The 21,664-nt window shown below is 30.9% G+C and overlaps 1 protein-coding gene across 3 annotated transcripts; it reads left to right on the forward strand.

Annotated features, from left to right (window-relative positions):
• Positions 1–168: 168 nt before the first annotated feature.
• LOC123692582 (pancreatic triacylglycerol lipase-like) lies at positions 169–21,149 on the forward strand. 3 transcript variants are annotated; one of them, XM_045637342.1, is made up of 16 exons: positions 169–442; positions 11,968–12,071; positions 14,400–14,554; positions 15,298–15,418; positions 15,645–15,792; positions 17,400–17,552; positions 17,713–17,802; positions 17,905–18,040; positions 18,359–18,589; positions 18,664–18,739; positions 19,012–19,148; positions 19,243–19,304; positions 19,397–19,473; positions 19,588–19,657; positions 19,857–19,981; positions 20,278–21,149. In XM_045637342.1, the coding sequence occupies exons 2-16, from the start codon at positions 12,031–12,033 to the stop codon at positions 20,381–20,383; spliced, it is 1,728 nt and encodes a 575-aa protein (XP_045493298.1). In that variant the 5' UTR covers positions 169–442; positions 11,968–12,030; the 3' UTR covers positions 20,384–21,149. The 3 variants fall into 3 exon arrangements, with proteins under 3 accessions (XP_045493298.1, XP_045493299.1, XP_045493300.1); XM_045637343.1 differs by having other exon boundaries at positions 18,377–18,589; XM_045637344.1 differs by lacking the exon at positions 11,968–12,071.
• Positions 21,150–21,664: the final 515 nt, after the last annotated feature.

Here is a 21,664-nt window from a genome sequence, read left to right on the forward strand (position 1 = left end):
CTTAAAGAAACAAAGACAAATTTTGAAAGCTAACACTGGTGTTCAGCTTACAAAATATGAAAGCTAAATCTAGTGCCCAACTTTTCTTGTAACAGTGATGGCATCGACCGTCAGCGTCGCAACCGAACGATAAACAAGAGTGGAGACAAACCACTAACCAGCAGCAAGCACAGGCAGTTAACATAAAACTTTCCCGCGCAGCGCACGCGGACTCTTACAACACTTGAAAACGTTCCGAAATTACGTGATTCCATTTAAAGCAATTCCCATTCAAAGTGTACATTTCAGCCCTACTGATACATATTTAGATATTATAAAATCAGTTATAAAACAGCTAATAGAACACTATTATCCTGTCGTGTTTGTTTATGTGAGTTGCTAGCCTACCTTTGTAAGAAAAACTAAAATTGCTAGTGTGTCAAAACAGCTGTTTTATATTTCGGTGAGTTTAAAATACAATATATCAAGCATTATGTTATGTAGGGCACTTTTTAAGGCAACTGAAACATGTAATAAGTATGCGTTCTAGAAGCACGCAGCCGGCAATGTATGTTAACCATATGAGGTAATTCTTTCTTCATCAAGTAAATAATAATTATACGACCTTTGCTATTCAAGTGAGAAATCTATTGCTGCCGATTTTAATTATTGTAATTTTTTAACGAAATACTTACCTCGAATTATACAAAATTGCCTTGGGTTTGTAGCTCTGCACCTGAACCTACCTAAACCGAGTTTAAAAAGTATAAATAATTGAAGAATAAATAATAAATAAGTCGACTTTATTTTGTACATTAATCGAAATATGATTAAAACATAAATTAATATAGAACTGTTGAATAATCTTAAAACATAACTGGCGCACTTTTAATTTAAACTATTACAAATTTGCAAGGCAATTAATCTTAAATAAAGTGTTAGTAAAAAGCACTAACAATCATCCGAGGAGATTATTAAAGTTAACTTAAACAACCATTACATCACCTAAATTACGACGATAATTGTTCGCAAATGGTTACAATAATATGAGAGAATAATTGCGTGCCTTACGTGTTAAGCGTTTGTTATTAAAATTTTCTCGAAAATGGAAATGGATAATTCAAGGAAACACTTCCGAGTTCGTAACTAACTTTATTTTGCGATTGTAACGTAACTGCGGCCATCGATGCATGCCTCACTGCAAACTGCAATTATATGCAGCGTAATACATACTTTAAAATTATGATTAAATCTTTAATATATATAATTTACACTTCGTCTATTTTAATTATAATGCAAAATTCTTAAAGTAATTACATCCAATAGTTTCAATTTAGTTGTGTTGAAGCGTAAATAGATATTTATTAAAAATTACGCTTTAATGTAATTTTATCTATCTGACCTAGCACTTAAATGTTTCGATTAATATCACGATTAGTGTTACCCAATACATATTGTCTCGAAGCCTTGGTCCTCCACTCTGAAAGCCGTGCACGTGCAATGTGTTAGGCAAGCGGGTTCCTCCTTGTAACGAACTGCTCATAGATTTACAGCACGCATCGCTTTCTAAACACTAGAACCTTCTTAAATTAGAAAAAAAAAGACGGGTTGCACTCCGGGAGTGCCAGCAGAAGTGAAAACTTGATTATTAACGATCAGCATGTTTGATATTTTGGAATGGTATCCGTCTTACGCAATACGCATGGAATATAAGGGCTAAAAAAAAATCCGTCTTACGCTTTTTCGATCAGGCCACGTGTCCTGACGCAAGTTTAAGATTTTATACCCAACGGCGCCGCTAAAGAAGTTTTCACTTCAAAAATAACAATTCTTACAGACATAAGATCTTCAAATAATAATAACGTACGATTATTATTTGAAGAAATTATAGCAAAACTTGTTATAAATTGTAAAATGGTGTATTTTTGTTGTAAATAATAAATATTCTTCAAAAGAAATTCAATTCCAGACTATAAATGTTAGTGCTGATTTACACAGGGTCAGTAGACATGTAAACATTTAAAGTCAGTCGCGGCGCCGAATTTCGGCGCCGCGACTGACTTTAAATGTTTACATAGGCTTCAAGCCTCTGTACTGACTTCAAATCTGTTTACACAGGGTTTTTTTTCGGGTCAGCACTGATTTGCCTCGAATTTGTAGTCAGTTACTGACCCTGTGTAAATCAGCACTTATATTAATATAATATTTCAACGCATGTAGCATAAAAACCAGTTCACTCGCACAGTCGCGTTGTGTCATCCCGGCTTAAGCATTTATTGCCTCAGTTTTGCCCCAACTGGTATATAAGGTGGTCTTAGTACTTCCTCGGGCTGCAATTTATCCTCCATACACATACGTATATAATTTACACAGCTTGCACAGCTTAGAAAATGGTAGAGACGTAGAGGGTTACTTGATCATTCAAACATATCTAACATTCACAATATCCTCCTAGATATTATAATGAAAACAAAGACTTGTGATACAATATTAATTATCTACACATACAATTTTGTACTAGTACGTGATAATTTTTTTAATAGAAACAAATAGATACATAAATAGAAAAAAACAAATAGATATTGTTATACTTTACTATGTATTTAATATGGAAAAACCTTCAAAGAAGATTGTTCCAATGAAAGAATCTGTAGTTCTTGGTAATTAATCCATCTCATAAGTCATAACTTTTAATTCACCTTTGTGCACTCTATCATCTATGTTACATTTTTTTGTACTAGCACTTACAGTTTGATGCTCTCTGTGTTTTCTTTAATTTCCCAGAGTCCACATTATCAATACAAGGAAAACTTGTAAGACCACAATTATCTTCGACTCACCCATTTATTATGTGTGAAAGCAACAAGGAAACAATTTATTTATACTGCACATTCGTGTTAAGAATTTTTACTAAACTTTACGCATTAGTATGTTATTATTAAAGAAAGAATATATATAATTATACGAGAAGAATGAATTGCAGATTTCATACATTTTTATTATCAGATATTATTTATGAGGTAATTACGCTTCGCAGCTTTCGCTATTATTCGACCTCTGATAATTATGAAAACGTTAATGAAACTAAAGCACGATACTATAGAGCAAATAATGGATAGGTATGCTTATAATAATTGACGTAATTTGACTAATACATGATCACGAACTTTACAGCAGGTAAAGTAGGTTAAACCACTTTTGTAAATAAAATAATACCAAAATTTATAGAAAAGCTAAAACTACTTTTAACTTTAAGATGCTGTAATTGTCAGGTAACCCGTAATAAAGATTCTGTTCATTTCTCAAATAAATTGTCTATTAAAAAATAATTATCTAGGTCTAGAAGGTATCATTATTATTATCTAAAGTACCAATAATTTACATACAAAAAATATTCAATTTTTCATTTATAAAAATATTTTATTGACATAAAATCATCCAGTACAATCCATAAAATTATCCCCTGATTACCGAACTAGTTGAGAACACTGTGAGATGGGACCTACTTTGATTGAATATAATCTATAATATAAAAATGAATCGCAAAATGTGTTGGTAAGCGCATAACTCGAGAACAACTGAACCGATTTCGTAAATTCTTTTTTTATTACATTTCTTGAACTACGAGGATGGTTCTTATGGAGAGAAAACGTAAAAATGTACCACGGGCAAAGCCGGGGTGGACCGCTAGTATAATATAATATCGACATTCTTAAGCAACGTCTCTACATTTCGATTTTTTGCATTATGCGAATCCAAACAATTATTTATTTTTAGATACACAAAACATATTTCTACATTAATATATAATATTTCTACACATTAATACTTAGTTCTACCAACAATTTAGTATTATAATGTATTACATCAATGGCAATAAGAATTCGCATTGTATCAAACGCGTTTTCGCCTGACCGGAAGAGCGCGTCACTATACATTACAAAACCCGCATTAATATGATCGACATACAGTGATCCACAGCAGTGATCTGAGGGCAAGAACTGACTTACAATTAATAATATGAGTAATAAAAAAACTTGGCAAAGCCTTGACCATAGTTATGCAATGGACTGCCAGATTCGTTTATTATTTTTAGCAGATATCAGTGCGTCTTTGTTGGTTCAGTAAATATCTTATAAATGCCGGGTTGGGATCACCAGGAAGAATCGGTAAAGTGTAAAGATTCAATAGTATGATTTGTACAATGGTATCATTTGATGCGGCAGCTATGCATTATGCAGTACACATACAGACATAACGCATTACACAAGAGCATTGGACTGTGGTCCTTTGAGATCTCCGTTCAAACAATACGTACGGAAATATATCAACCTTTCATACCCCCTCTAAAATTTAATGGACACTTGGATTTGTGTTGTCCATTTTTCATTGAATATTTATTATTTGCATAAATTCATGATACATAAATATTGTAAGTGTAAAGTAAAGTGTAAAGGTTTATGAAACTCAAATTTTCACTAACACTAAAATTTACAAAACAACATAAATAATACAAACATTATCATCATTAAAAAATCGTAAAATACAATTATGTAAATTATGCATGATTATGCAATAACTCTACGTATGAACAATTTCATACGGGAAGGCTGCCTCAAATGGAATGTTATAAATTATGATTTTATATCACTAAGCCAATTGGAAAGGTGTAACACTGAAGGTAAACAATGTTTTATTTAATTTAATAATAAATATGACTTGTACATTCAATGAATATAAACATTTATTCAGTGTCAGTTTTCAAAATTATAGATCACAGAACACTCTTTAGTACTTTATCAATTTTTTCCCAATTCGTGAAAATTAAATGATGTGAAAAGACACAAAAATGCAATCAAACAACTTGAATATTTTTAAAGCTAGATCTATACCTATTCACTGAAGATTATTAAACTATATTGCACTCACCTCAATACATAATTTTGATAATAAAAATAATTTATAGACGTTTTAGCTGATGGGTACTGATTTCAATAATTATTCCATTTATTGCAATATATATAATCTAGTAATATTTTTGATATATGATTATAAAACATAACGTATAAGGGCAACAATAAAACTGAATACATTTGAATAGAATAAACTGGCCAAGATAGGGAACATTAGATTTGCGATATTCTACTTTGTCAATGTTAATGCTTATCCTATATTATTTTTGACCTTCCACTTTACCGTAGCGAGCACTAAATATACGTAATTATATACCATCAGATTCGCAACCATTGCAACGCATTTAAGCAATACTTCATAGAACAATATCACATTATATTTTACTGCTATCTCGCTACCAAAGTGTCTACTGTCTTTTGTTTGTTTAAAAATAAAACAAGTGACGTTGTCACGGTATTTATTCGCTGTAATAATATAGCATTATGATTATACGAATTTATTTTTAGGTTCTAATCTGGCTTTCAGATGAAAAGCCGGAATACGATGTATATATCCTGACTTAATAATGCATTATAATTAAATTTTATCTAAAATGTAATAATTTTACTCTTAGCTGTAAATTGTTGCATTACCTACAATTACAAGGCTTCTTTTTATTTATTAATATATAAACAAACAGCCACGTATATTTGAAAGACAACCCGGAATCACCAGCGCACTCATGATATATATGAATACAAATATTAAAGATGTTTATTATGAGGAAGACCATTCCCGTTTTCAATTAAACTTCATTGTATAGACAAGACCTCAAAATATTGGCCTAATGACCACACTACCGACCGACTGCTGACCTCAATGTACAGGTAACTTCGTGACATAACAGTTACGTCGTGTGAGTTCTAGTTCGGCGCTCCTAAACTATTATACCATAATACCGCTAACAAAGACTTAATGACACATTTCTAACGATGTACATGCATGTCATACAGTATAACAGCATAGGAAGTCTATTGACTTGCAAGCTTGTAACGGTGCCCGTAAATTAAGCAATTGTCATGTACCTGTGATATTTCTTGTGTAACAGTATTAAATGTAAACAAACATTAACATATACAAACACGATAGCTAAAAGAATTTGATGATTGCGAGTGCAATGTGTATGCAATCGTGATTTGTTCGCAATATAACAAGGGTCAAGATGTCATTAGATTATTTTTAATAGAAAATGTGTCGATGGACTTGGATGTTTACAAAATAAATATCAAAGTGGACATAGGAATTGCAACAAACATAAACATACAATTACCCACACTATGTACCATGACAATATATTTATATTTTTTGTGTAAAATCCTATTAAACCTCTTTCATAATTTAGGAACAAGTTATAAGGAAACACAGTCAGCTCAGGTCAGATATATGTATATATCACATGAGAAAAACATATGAGTAATGAATTCTTATAGAGACAAGAAATACAATATTCCGAGCCTTATGGCTACTATGATATTGTTATCATAGTAAACACAAGTAAATGAAATTTAAATATGATCAAATAATTTAAACTTATTTAAATTAAAAAAAATACATTTACCGATGATGTGAATCATTGGTAATTAAAAATTTATCAATAATTCGTAAGTAGAGTAAAGAATAAAGATGTTTCTAGGCCTGACGCTACATTTATTAGAGCGTAACGAACAAGCATTAAAAAAATCAATGACTTTGTCTTGCAATAGGTTTACCACGGTATCGATATAGTTTACACAATGGCTGCTGATCATTTCACAATAAACAATATTAATTTCACATAGCGCTTGATTGGCTCTATGAAATGATATGTTAGTATTGAGAAAATGACAAATATTACAAAATTTAATCAACCAACCAGAAATAAGAAGATACTTTTGTGTCTACAAACTTATTTAAGGTACCTACAGGCTACAAGGTTCCTAGTAAAATACCATCGAAACTAATTACTACTTCAACGAATGCTCAGTAATAATTACCTACGTTAACCAAAGTAACAAAAACTCTTTGCAATACTACAACGTATTGTTAGTTACGTTATTCAGTAACACTAAACTGGTTATCTAGCTTAATACCTCAAGTGTTATTGCACCCAATAATTTTCTAATAACTTTCATTTAGTAAGTATCTATGTAACTCAATACATCGCTAGTCGAGGTAAATCGAACTCGCCCTGAGCAATGAGACTTGAGAGAAAACACTTTCGTTTAATCACAACTACAAAGATATTAAAATACTAACTTTCGTATAAAATTTAGACATGAGACGTTTAGCAACTTATTATACTAGCTGCTCCGCGCGGTTTCACCCCCGTGGCTTCACTCCTGTTAGTCGTAGCGTGATGATATATAGCCTATAGCCTTCCTCGATAAATGAGCTATCTAACACCGAAAGAATTTTTCAAATCGGACCTGTAGTTCCCGAGATTAGCGCGTTCAAACAAACAAACATACAAACAAACAAACAAACTCTTCAGCTTTATAATATTAGTATAGATTATACATTTATAAACTCCTTCTACACTGGTTTATTTTAACATACTTGACACGTAGATATAACAAAAAATAAGTAACAATAGATACATATTACAATAGGAATCCTTAAAGATCCTATGTCGTTTGAAGGCATTTCAAAATATAAACTATGTTACATATTATGTATTCACATAATGTAACGTTCCATCGCAACCGAGGAAGTTAATACTAGAACGTTTGTATTGTAGCCAATGGACCATAAAAAATATCCGATTCATCAGTAAGCAAAACGATTGCTAGATTATATTTATGATAGACAATGCTATAAAATTACTATTCAAGATGATGAAAAAATGAAGTACGAGTTTAAAATCGCATTAGTTTTTGAGACCGTATGTAAAAAAATTAAATTAAAATACGTTTTAATGAGGCAAGGATAACGCTCTGATATCACGTTATTCACGTATATTCAATGTTCTGTAAAAACGTATAAATCCATATTAAAAAGGTTATTTAAACTAAAATCAAATCTATTATTTCAATTTTTCATAACCTTCAAATAATTGGTTAGATTTAAACCATATGGCTGGTTCAATAGAACATGTCAAGGATTTTTTTAATAATCCTACAAAATCAGTGTCAACCTATAGTAAATATTGAACTGTTAAATACATCGAACACATAATCAAGTTAAACATAATACCTAGAAAGGATTAGTGTGTGACATTTAAAATCTACTTTAGTGTTTATTCTATTTTAATGAACTCTATGTAAATTTTGATAATTGTATTTGACCTTCGGAAATATTGTGATAATTTTTAAGTTGTATCTTTAGTAATGTTGTAGGTATATTATATTACATTACAGTAAATATTGTAGCTTTCAAAATGAGACAGTACATTTTTAAATAAAAAAATAATGAATTATTTTTGATTAAACCTAATATAATCGGATATTAATAATCGGACATTAATTTGATACTTTACATAACATGATAAAATTAAAATAAATATAAAATACATTAAATTTAATTAAACAAATTCAATCATTTTACTGAATTATTTTAAAACTCTTATTTGATTTTATCATGAAGCAGGTGGCCGTTCTTGATAATGACCGCTTTGATAAGTATAGGAAAAGCTGCAGACAACTTATTATGAACTATTAAGTATTATTTATAATTATTTATGGAAAATGCATAAAATAGATTCTAAATCATTCGTTCGTGCTTTGCTGTAACTGTCTAATGTCTTAGATAAAAAATAATAAGATACGTGTGGTTATAAAAAAACAATTAGGTAAACACAGACAAAGCTTTGGTTAGTGTTAAAGATTTGATTAATAAAATAATTATATAAAACAAAACCTTTTTTTGCTATACACAATATAATAATAATTTCACTTTTACACAACAATAAGAATACCTTATTTAATGGGACACGACCTAGAATGTTTGTATTAAGACCACGTACATCTCCAACTTTGATAGCATCTTCATGAGAGCAAAAAATATTTCTAAGATCTACGCAGAATAATGTTATTCGAGACCACAAGAATCACTTCCTTATATAATCTACTTTTACAAACAGCTTAAAAGTCACATGCTGAAATGACTGTTATACATAAAAGAAAATTAAGCTTATGACGCAATATTTGCCTTTTAAAATAAAAATATCATATAAAGATAAGGAAATTATCGTCTGAATGCTATTTATATAGTCTAAAATATGTTTTGTCGAATAAAAATTACATCGATATTTACATAATAGTTTTCGCATATAAAGCATATAATTTATACACAACTAGTGGTAATTACACTCCATATAAAACAATCGAATTATGTTGTACATAATAGATAGATACAGGTTGGTCGATCGAATTGGACACCTTTCACGAACCAGTCCTACCACTTTCGCTTCATCCACTCGAATCGGGTCACTATAGTCGAGTTCGGGATTTCTCCCACATATATTTTACTACTTATCTTGTATTTAGATTAGATTTTACTTTTATAAGGAGCAAATGAAATACTATGTGTATTTAGAAATTAGTCAAATATTATTGAATAGCCTACTAAATTTTAATATCTCTACAGTCTACATAACAATAAAGTAAATTTGAAAAAAAAGTTCATTTAAAAAGGTGGGTTACTGAATCCTCATTTCTGTTATAAAGAAACGGTTAAATTTGTCCATGTTGTATATCTTTTTCCATTAAATTTTATTTAATTTGAAGTTCAATAGTGTTTTTTTTTTGTTAAAAATTATAATAGACCTTTTTCATCTCAATTCGTTACACTGATCTATCTATTAACCTATTACATAATTCCATTTTATTTATTTTTTGTTAAATTTTCACATAATTCAATTATAATCTACTTTATATAAAAAGAATAAATAATATTAATTGTGTTTATGTAACATGTCTGATTCTAGAAAGAATGTGCGTAACTGCTAGGGCTGCCAATAGACATATATATAATATTTATTTTAGTAATAGAGACATATTACTATTAGAATATGATTAAATAAATTATATTTAATATATTTAACAATAGATTAAAAAGAAACATAGATTTACATTCATACAGATCTTTAATCGAATAAAATAATTTAAAATCGAATGAGGCATCTACGTTACAGTAGTTTATATCAATATCTTTATGTAGGAGTATCCTTTAATTTTAGTTTTAATACCGTTAATAATTTTATTGTCTTTAAAAAAATGATAACCCTTGCATAGCGTATACCAATTACCAACGCGTTGAACTCTTTCACTCGACGACTCTATGTGCATAAAGAAATAGATTTTACGTAAACATTTTGTTTTATTTTATCAATTACTTTTTTGGTTCATATTATAAAATTGCAGAAAAGCTGTTATTTATTTGATGTAAAAAACTTGGCTGTGAATTCGAAACTAAATTGTTATCAGACGAGTCGAATTTATTAGTTTCTGTTAGAAATTTGATTAACCACGAATAGTATATTGACTTGATAAGATCATAACTTTAATTAAGAAATGCAGGGAAAGCTGACCTGCGAGACATTTCGATATTTACTCCTACCAGTCACATTTACCCACTTTTTTTCGAAGTTTATTCGGCCAGAAAGGTCAATGATCGCACTACAAATATAGATTTGACCATGAGACTAGAAGAGAAAGGATGATGTCCATTATGACTTTTATCTATTGAATACATAATTTTCGTAATATTTTTCAAGGTTTAATTCCTTATAGTTAATTGCTATTTACAAATATACAACATGAAATATGTATTGCATGACATGGTACTTTTATTTGTTGCGTGTTATTTATTGTTATGGTTGCTGCAACAAATTTGATGATAACAAAGTCCGTAAGCGCTATTATAACCATTGACAATTTTATTTTATCTATGTTCAATAAAACTAAAGACCATTACTAAATTTATAAATTTTAACTACATCTTAAATCATATAATTAAGGAAGGTTTATGATCACTGCCTGTACTGCAGGGAATATACATTTAATCACGTGCAATCTACCTTTTAATTTAAATACATCTTCTATCAAACAAATAAAATGTATCAAAGTTATTTCTTGTTATGATTTACTATTCTTATCATACCTCTATAACTTTATAAATTTGAATTGAATGCCATAAAACCTAAAATATAAATTCAATATTATTATCATATTTAACTACTCCAATAATCTGTAAATTCTAGCGCCAGCCCAATGTAGTTACAAACTTTTGATTTTCATTAACATATTTAACAGATTGATTGAGATTAAAAAAATAGAAAACAATTGGATAACCTAGTTTAATTAGCGGAACATCATCAAGGAATGTCATGAATAATACAAACTCAAACATTTAACAAGGTCTTAGAAGTATTTTTCGAAAACACGTCTATTTGTATGCAAAACACAAGTAATGCGTAATGAGCTTTTGATGTTTGTTCCATTCTAAAACATTGAAAAATATAATGAGTGTTGTTAAACATTTGTTTTGACATATTTTAATCCCGCTGTAAACACTAATATGACTTTAATTTTTTATAAATGGTATTTTTAATCTTTCAATCTCGAATGACCTTAAGACAAAATGTAGGTTAACCAGTAGTCAAAGAAGGCCAGACAGAAATGCCTACGTTTATAAATTTAATAAACCTTTCTTATATAATTATAGGTTTGACCTTTCCAAATACATCATTTTACAAATTTGTAACAAATAATGTGTAGCATCAATATTTGCAACATTCACATAAAACAATTCGTATTGTTAACCTAAACATATTTTATATATGTATAAGCTATATAACATAACAACAGTAAAATATAAATTTAACATTTGATACTTGGAACTTAAGTTTCGTTTATATGTTTTACAAAGGTGACCTATAACATCGAATTGTGTTGATTTTTATTTTACGATCTGCCGTTGAAATGCAAAGTAAATCCTACATTTTATTTACATTGGCAAATTCAATAGTGTGTTTAGTACATAACTTCAAGGTGATTGTATATGTTTCTCTGTGCTTCTAAATGTGTGGTTTTTATGAATATTTTTCTGATTTTATAGATCTGCAACCCAGAAATACTTCCTGAACATCTATCCAAGCCAAGATTCTGACTGCTTTGCTGCATGCACTCGATGGGTTGGACTATAAATGCAGCGATCCTTATGTACTATTTTTATTACCTTATTATTTTCTAATACGCATTTCGCATTAACAAATGAGAAATCGAACCGGTAACGTCGAAGGGCTTTATTGCACACTTTACATTCTAGGCTATCTGTGACCCAGTCTGGTTGTTAGACTTACACTCAATAGCCACTTACGGTATGAATAGCATACGGTTATCTGACCTCAACGTATTCTTGCAGCATGCATTTTAAGCACTTTACTGTAAATACATATATCTTCCATTTATTAGTTAGAAAGTCTTAACTATTTGCTTTCAATATCTCTCTATTGAAAATATTTTCTTGTTTCAAATTGTTATGTTTGCTAATTTTTTACGGTTATATAATTTGTAATTACAAGTGTTACTAAAAAAGCCAATTTGGTCTGAGAATTAAACTTGCATATATGTATTTCTATAAGGTAAATAACAGCATAATTAATGTTATATGAATACATGATACATCGCTAACTATTGATAATGCGGTAGGATTTCATATAGAAAAACTTAATCCCTAACTGAAAAATGTTGTTTTCTTTTTAACTTTAAAATTTCCGGAGGTTTTTAGTTTATACAAATCCTGTCACCATAATTAAAACTCTTAATAAATCAGTGTGAAAAAAATATTGATTCATACGTTTTAATGCAACAAAACCTGCGGCGAATAAACGAATCGAACTATCATTACTGACCTATCGCATAACCGCAGTTTCCCTATTCTTGCATTATATCAGACCATCAACATTGCATCATATAGGAAACACTTCCGTAATGCATAATAATAATAAGATTATAATATATAATCAGAGTATTTTTTTCAAAGCGACAACGCGGTAAGATTTTATCAGACTCTCTGATCGAAGATTTAATCAAGGAAAGAAGCATCTGAAACAATATTAAAGTGAAAGTGAATTATATCATGAATTAATATCAACTGTTATAATAAGCATAGTCGCTTTCGAAATAATTAATTAATTCAGACTCGCTCGCTCCTGACCTTCTCGTAACCTTTGTTGCTGTAGCCACAGTCCATCCTAATCAAAATTTGATAATGAAATAAATTGAGAAGCTATTTAGGCACGCAAGCAAGCCACTTTCATTTGAATATTACGTAAATTAAATTAATATTTGTTCTATTGCGGTTTATAATTTGATTGGTAATAATATAATAAAGTTTATCAAATTTATAATTAGACACTAGTCTAGGAGAAAGTAAAGAATAAGAAGCAAGATAACTACACACAATAACCGATACTTTCTTAAACGTTAAGTACTAAGAGCGTGGTAAATTCTAACAAGCTGAACAAATTCTAGAAAACTTAGACAACAGGGGCATTGATGTCATCGGTGCCATCACTAGAGTACTCAATTATTGTTTGAATGAAAGTTTTTGTCGTCACTTAATTAACATGGACGATATATTTGGACAGATCCGAAGTTATTTAACATTTTCAAAATATGCAAAGAGCTTTAATAGTCATTATATTAGTCATTTATCTAAACTATCGGTATGATATGACAAACTATTCATAAATATAATAATGTCCCATCATTATTTCATAGTTCAAAGTCAATTTCAGCTGAAGTCTCAATATTATCGGTTATTACAGATGTAAGCTCACATGAAAATATTGTCAATTAGCACCAATGTGTTATTATAACTGTTATTAACTAATTCTGAAGCGGAAATTCCTGATTTTAGTATTATCGTACATAGATGTATCGGGCATGCTCTATTAAGTCATAACTCGTCGGTTGTATAATAGTTAAATCGGTCTATCGGTTGATAAACAAATTGCAGTCATTAATAAAATTTACGCAATCCTTAATAATTTCAATGTTTTCAAATTGTTCAATTTAATTGCAACAAATCATTTAGTCGTGACTTGTGTTTGTATTGCGTTTTCTTTTGTTATTAACTTGCAACTATGATCCTAGCGCAATGATCTCATAATTCTTTGAAAAATTCTTTCTAAATGAAAAGTTTTGTAAGATGAAAAAATAGTTAAGAAAAACGAGATAATTTAAAAGAAGTATAAAATTCCATCGATATGTTATTTAATAATTATCACAATCGCTAGAATAATAAACGTATGATATTCACTCACACAAATTTAGAAAACCGATACCACTAAAATCGCATCCCAATTTCATTATTTACAAATATTGTAACATTAACATAAATTTAGCATAATTATTGACATGATTTTTTTTTTCAGTATACGTCCTTGAAATGTTTAAACGATCGCTCATGCTTGCTTATAAACATATTCATTTTTTTATATAAGATCATTCATTTTTACTACTACATCACTCATTTTATTTTAGATATACCATGCGGAGGCTACACTTGACTGACAGACATCTCCGAGTGATGCTGTGGTGCATACTGTTGGGATTACAACCTGCTTTCGGAGGAATCCTTGACCCCTTCAACTGGGCTCGCTCAGACCGCATAGAAGTCAACATACCTTGGCTACCCTGTTAGTTATGTAACTGTATTTCAAATGATGCAGATGCAATTGACCATTAATATTTATTGCAAGAGATTTTACATGTTGTAATATTAACACATACATAAAGCCTTTTTATGGATTTGCATCATCAACCTTTTACCGTAGCTGCTACAATCTCACATCAGTGTATTTTTGTTTTCATAATACGATAATTATTGTGTTTATCACATCTAATATTATATATTATAAAGGCGAAAGTTTGTAAGTATGGATGTATGGATGTTTGTTACTCTTTCACGTAAAAACTACTGAACCGATTACAATGAAATTTAGCAGACATATAGGGTAACTTGGATTAACACATAGGATAGTTTTTATCCCGGAAATCCCACGGGAACGGGAACTATGCGGGTTTTCCTTTGCAAATGCGGGCGAAGCCGCGGGCGGAAATCTAGTACTGAATATTTATAATAATCCAATCTCTTTAATATTAAGATTAATTAATGTATTGAAATTAAAAATGCACTTTCTACAGGTCTTTTACCTCGACCTACTAAGTAAACAAAGTCTGGCAAACCAGTATTACTTCCCGTAGACACAGTGAATTTTAACACAATCTAAAAGACTTGAAATTAATAGATGAAGGCACAACACCCTTCGGTCTATAATATTGTTGATTTAATTGTCTATTGTCTATTTTACGATCATTTCAGTTCGTAATATTCGTTTGTTATTTGTTGTTTATTTACTATTTTTTCCTGATGTCATAGTTGAGAACGAAACGCGATGTTATGATGAACTGGGTTGTCTCAACATCACCCGCAGCTGGTACCACCTTATTCACCGGCCTTTCAATGTATTTCCACTCCCGAGAGTCGTAATTAATACCAGGTAAGTTTATTCTTTTGAAGAATTACCCTCTACTGGCCTCTACAATAGTTATATCCGTATATGACTGAAAACTCACCTGATATAATGAACCCCGTGTCTTGAAGGACACTGAAACTACACTATTATAAACTATTAATGACCATAAAGCTAGATTCTATTTAACTCTCCAAAAAATTACTCTTCTACTACTCTCTAACAGAAATCTAATCTATAGTATTTATTCCAGGTTCATCTTATACTCCAAGAAGAACCCAACGGATGGACAACTGTTAAATGTCAATGTTAATAAAACTATAATAAAGTCAAACTTTAGCCCTCGACGTCTAACTAAGATGATTATACACGGCTTTATCGACACACCTTTATCAAACTGGGTAAGACAAGAAGAAAAAAAATTACGATACACGATATTTTGAAATTAGCATTTATATAATTATATTATCATAGTAACGTAAAAAAAGCATAACTGTTTCGTGTGTATGTAATCGAAATGGAAAGTTTTTTTAAGAAGTCAAGTTGAAAAGAGGAGGCTACTTTATTATTTTTCGTAATTATTGAAATCAGAAAGACTTTAGGAATTTGGAAATTTATTTTAAACTAGCTTCCGCCCGCGACTCCGTCCGCGCGGATGTCGGTCTTCGCGTGGATGGTTTATTTCTTCATTTTGAGTAACTCTGACAATGATATCTTATAAATATATATTGGACCCAAATACGGCTAGGCCTATAATAATACGCGACGTGTGTTCGCGGTTCTACAGAACAACGTCTATGGATAAAACTGAAAAGATTAATTTTTTTCTACGTATTTTATTTAAAAAGTATCCTATTATACGCCCAGGATAATAAGGTATAATTATACCAAGTTTCATCGAAATCGAACCGTTAGTTTTCACGTGATGCAGACAGACAGACAGACAGACAAAAAATTTTTTAAACACATATTTGGGTTTGGTATCGATCCAGTAACACCCCCTGGTATTTATTTTTTCAATATTTTCAACTTATTTTCAATGTACAGAATTGACCCTTCTACAGATTTATTATAATATGTATAATTACAAATACAATGAAATGAGATGACAGAGAGAATTATGAGTTTAATGAATAAACCAATTTACGGTGAAAACAATATTAATATGTTAATTATTATTATTATGCATACAATATATTTTATTCCATTAAGAACGACCGCTCGCCACACTGGACACGTCCGCTCGCATCAAAATTCATAAATTTTATGCGTCGCGCGGCTTTTTTTTTTTTTTTTTTTTTTGTGTGGTGTTTCTCAATGTTAGCCAGAAGGGCTTCTACATTTTAACGCGGACGCGGGGGTGAACTGAAGGTTCACCCTGGTAGCGACATGCACAAGGGCGTCCCCCCTTGACGGGGACCACGAACCTCGGCTTGAGCTGTCGCTTGAGTGGAGGAGGCCAGAAGGGCCCTAATCGGACGGGGCGTCGCGCGGCGCGGATCGCAGTCCTTATATAGGAGTCGTGGCAGGCGTGGCATCGTGCGGCTCTCGTGTGACGCAAACGGTTCAAGCCAAATCCGACTTTCGGAGCTACATGTTACGGCGCTGAATCCACTGCGGTATAGAACAACGTCTATGGATAAAACTGAAAATTTTAGTTTATTTTCTTTTCTACGTATTTTTCCAGGATAAAAAGTATCCTATTTTACGCCCAGGATAATAAGGTATAATTATACCAAGTTTCATCGAAATCGAACCGTTAGTTTTCACGTGATGTCTTCACATACAGACAGACAGACAGACAGACAGACAGACAGACAGACAGACAAAAATTTTTTTAATCACATATTTGGGTTTGGTATCGATCCAGTAACACCCCCTGCTATTTATTTTTTCAATATTTTCAATGTACAGAATTGACCCTTCTACAGATTTATTATATGTATAGATTTATGTGAAAATTATTTTTTAAGTAGGTAATATTTTAGTTAATTAATATCTATTTAAGGTCAGTGAAATGAAGGATGAATTAGTAAAAGCTGGAGATTTTAACGTCATCGTAGTAGACTGGGCTGGCGGGAGTCTTCCGCTCTACACGCAAGCTACAGCAAATACTCGATTGGTTGGTCTTGAAGTGGCGCATTTTGTCAACACATTGCAGGTAATTCACAACTGAAAAATTAAATATTTACTTAATTAAAGTTAATTAAAGTAAGGTAAAAATGTAGAAAGTGGAGTGAAAGTAGTATTTTGTATGTGAAATGCCCGTGTTATGTACTTACCTACGGTATATAAAATAAATAAAAAATTTCATTTTACAGAAGGAACATGGTCTCAATCCTCTTGATGTACATATTATTGGACACTCGTTGGGAGCTCATACCGCTGGTTACGCAGGCGAAAGAATACAGGTATGTAGAAAATACTACGACAACAACATGTTTGTTATTTACTCAAGAAAAAAAACTATCACATACATCATATTGTCCTTGATTTAGCTACTTTGTTATTAGGATTTAGGAAGAATTACAGGACTCGATCCTGCTGAACCTTACTTTCAAGGAATGCCTACCCATGTGCGTCTCGACCCCACTGATGCACAACTAGTCGACGTCATACATACAGACGGAAAAAGCATATTCCTTTTAGGTAACTACTTATAATATTATGATATAAACCTTCACATGTTAAATAACACAATATATATACGCTTTTTAACCTGCACTATATAACACTCATACAAATTCATCAAATAGTTAGATAACGTGATATAATATTTTATAAGAGCTTCCTTGCTATTTTCCACTAACAAATTAACATATTTATGTATATTATCTATGTGTAAATATGTGTGCTATTTTGCTCGTAGGTCACCCTCCATTGTATATATATATTTATGTATAGTATATTTTATTTATTTATTGCTCTAACTAATCATCCGACGTGTTTATTCCACGCGTGCGACAGATTTTGTGTTTATGGCAGGATATGGGATGTCGCAACCAGTTGGACATTTGGATTTCTATCCAAATAATGGAAAGGAACAACCCGGTTGTGATATAACTGAGGGACCCTTGATACCTCTCACTTTGGTCAAACAAGGACTTGAAGAGGCTTCTCGCGTCCTCGTAGCTTGCAATCACGTTCGGGCTATTAAGCTCTTTACAGAATCAATCAATGGGAAATGTCCATATATAGGTAAATATGAAAACTCCTAATTTGTGATATAAATGATATCTCAAGTATTAATGATCTTGTAAACAATATTTTAGGTCATCAATGTCCGTCATATCAACATTTTCTTGATGGCAAATGCTTTCACTGTGGACACGGCTGCGCAATAATGGGGTATGTTGTAATATAAGCTTACAAACAGTTATTTTAACAAGTAGAATTTTTATTATAGTTGCTAATTAGATATATGCATATATTGTACCTTACAGCTGTTCACAGCATCATTTACGATACAAGTAATAAAATTCAAATATCTGAATATATTTAAGATTTGAAGATAAAAGATATTTTATGCATCCTTCTAAACAAAATCATTTTGTTTATACTTCGGACCAAAGAATTGAGACGCTGCTACGAAGAAATACTTTATGTACCTTTATTTGCAGATTCCATGCAGATAGCTCACCTGGACTAATCACAAACAAGAACAATCAAACAGAAAATGAAGTTTATCCTTCTGAGGAACAAGAAACAATTGGCGCGAAATATTTCCTTAACACTGGCAAGGAACAACCATACTGTCGTAAGCATTACATCTCGTTACTAGCAAATAAGTATTTCATATGTTGTAGATATAGATATCGTAACTTAAACGAATTTAAATTTATATTTTACAGAAAGGCACTACAAAATCTCCATACATTTGGCCAATCCTAAAGGCGCTGAATCGTGGGTTCAGGTACATGCAAATAAATATTATAATTAGTACTAAATACCTACCTGTTTACGTTTTTATTTTTATTGTTATCAAACATATCTTCTCTTTTACAGGGATTTTTGAAAGTGACTTTATTATCAGATAAAGGTGTGATCAGAGGAATGGATCTTACACCTAGCAATTACGTCAAGTAAGGCATAGTTATTATAATATTATTTTAATTAAAATGTAGTACACATAATATTTTTTTAATTAAAATGTAGTCACAGTATGGCAAATGTTATCATAAAGTCCTCTGTTACAGATTGGAACATGGCACTTCATATACAATTGTTGTAACACATCCAATGGATTTAGGCGGCAAAGTTCGAAAAGTAAGCACATATTTTTAAATACGTATTAAATGTTTAAGCACCTTTGATCTGTTTTTTTTTTATTTACACGTAAAAATACTAGAATAAATTTAAATACAAATATCAAAACTTCACGTTTGCACTGCTAAACATATCGATAGTATATTATAGCCTATAGATACTTATTTTAAGTATTAATAAAAAAAATCTTTATTTCCAGGTAGAGCTATCGTGGGAGTACGACATGAATGTACTAGAACCACGATCTCTGTGCATATTGTGGTGTAATGACCGGCTGTATGTGAAGTCTGTTATCGTCGATCAAATGGAGCTTCCTAGTAGAGGGTAATCTTTTTTAATATATCTATAAATTACTAGAGTACTTTAATATGTCATTTTAAGCAGAGCCATTGTTTATTTTTCAAGTTTTGTATTCTTCTACAAGCGGTCCACCCTGGCTTCGTCTGTGGTACATAACGTCCCTGAAACGAACCTACCTATCCAACAGTAAAATATTTTTTGAAAAAGGTCCAGTAGCTCCTTAAAACAGCGCTCTCTAACAAGCAAACTCTTCAGATTTATATTATTAAGTATTAATTATATTATGTAACCTAACAAAAAGCAATTTACTTTTTTTACAGGAAGCGTAATGTAGACTTCACTAGCAAGCTGTGTACACCAAAGCGAGAATTTGCCGAAATTCCCAACAGAGGTTCTGCTAGTTTCTATGACAACTGCAGCAGGTAGCTGTGCCATAACATCAAAATTAATTGTATTAGATGAGAAAATTATCTTGACAAAGCTTTAATGGAGAGGCAATTTGGTTGTGATAAAAGAAAAACGTTAAGTGATTGTTGTATTACAGGGACTGGACTCCATCTAAATTATAAATTAATTTAAGGCGTGTAAATAATACTATATTGTAACTATTGTATGTGTAATTATATTATAACTATTTAAATTTAATTTTTGATCGTGAAATATTTATTTAATTAGATAAGTAAGTGCCCGTTATCTTTAATCTGTCCTTCAAATTCGAAAAAATGTCTCTACAAATGGTAAATTTACCTTTATATGGCTAAGGCTAAATCCGTGAGGATTTTAAGCTTAGTCTTAGCTTAACAGATAATAACAGATTTTTAATCGATTTTATACATTTAATAATGAGTTATATATTCAAAAAAATATAATTATTGATAGGTAATTGGCGTCTTATAACATTTCTATATCGAATACAAAATAAGAAGGTAAATAATAATAATTAGAGTATCTATTCTACAAAAATGTACATACTTTTGTAAATAATAATTAGGATAAGGATGAGAGTAAATGAAAAATAAGTGATTAACAAATAATTATACTTATTTTTTATTTATTGTGCATTGGAGTACAGAAATATCAAATTTTTTTTTTCATATACTTAAAAGTAAATAGTAATTGCAATCACTCCATTATGCACTGACACTTATTTAATAATATGTCTCTTTAAAAATAAAACTGTTTTCCATACCTATATCGTTGTTATTTTATTATTTATATCAAAATAGTATTTATACCTATTGTTATTTAGCGAATACTAATAGGTATATCTCGCCCGCATGCATTGTGCATGCACGCATGCAGTGATAATATTCTCTTTGCCCGCATGGTCAAAGGAAATTCCCAGTGGAACGAGCTGTTTCACCGCGGTAACTAAGCAACAATGCCTTCCGGTTGGCCCACAGGGTTGGCCTCATTCAAATTATGTCCAGTTGTGACTTGTGACCATATTTTGAAGTCGGTTTAGCTTTTTGTATTCAAACTAGGTACTTATGATTCATATAAAATTGGTTGCAATTAAATAAGGCGTTTAAGAAAATTAGGTACCTACATTATCGACGAATTATATTCATGTAGGCTAAACTACCTCAACTGAGTAAGTATGAACCTATACATTTTTTATTATCATTATTTTATTTGTTTGAGGCTGGCCTCGCACAGCTAGAATTCCTCTCTGAATTTAGATTCTTAATTCGTATTCTAGTGAAT

The sequence above is a fragment of the Colias croceus genome, chromosome 6 (genome assembly GCF_905220415.1).
Source record: "Colias croceus chromosome 6, ilColCroc2.1".
Classification (NCBI taxonomy): Eukaryota; Metazoa; Arthropoda; class Insecta; order Lepidoptera; family Pieridae; genus Colias; species Colias croceus.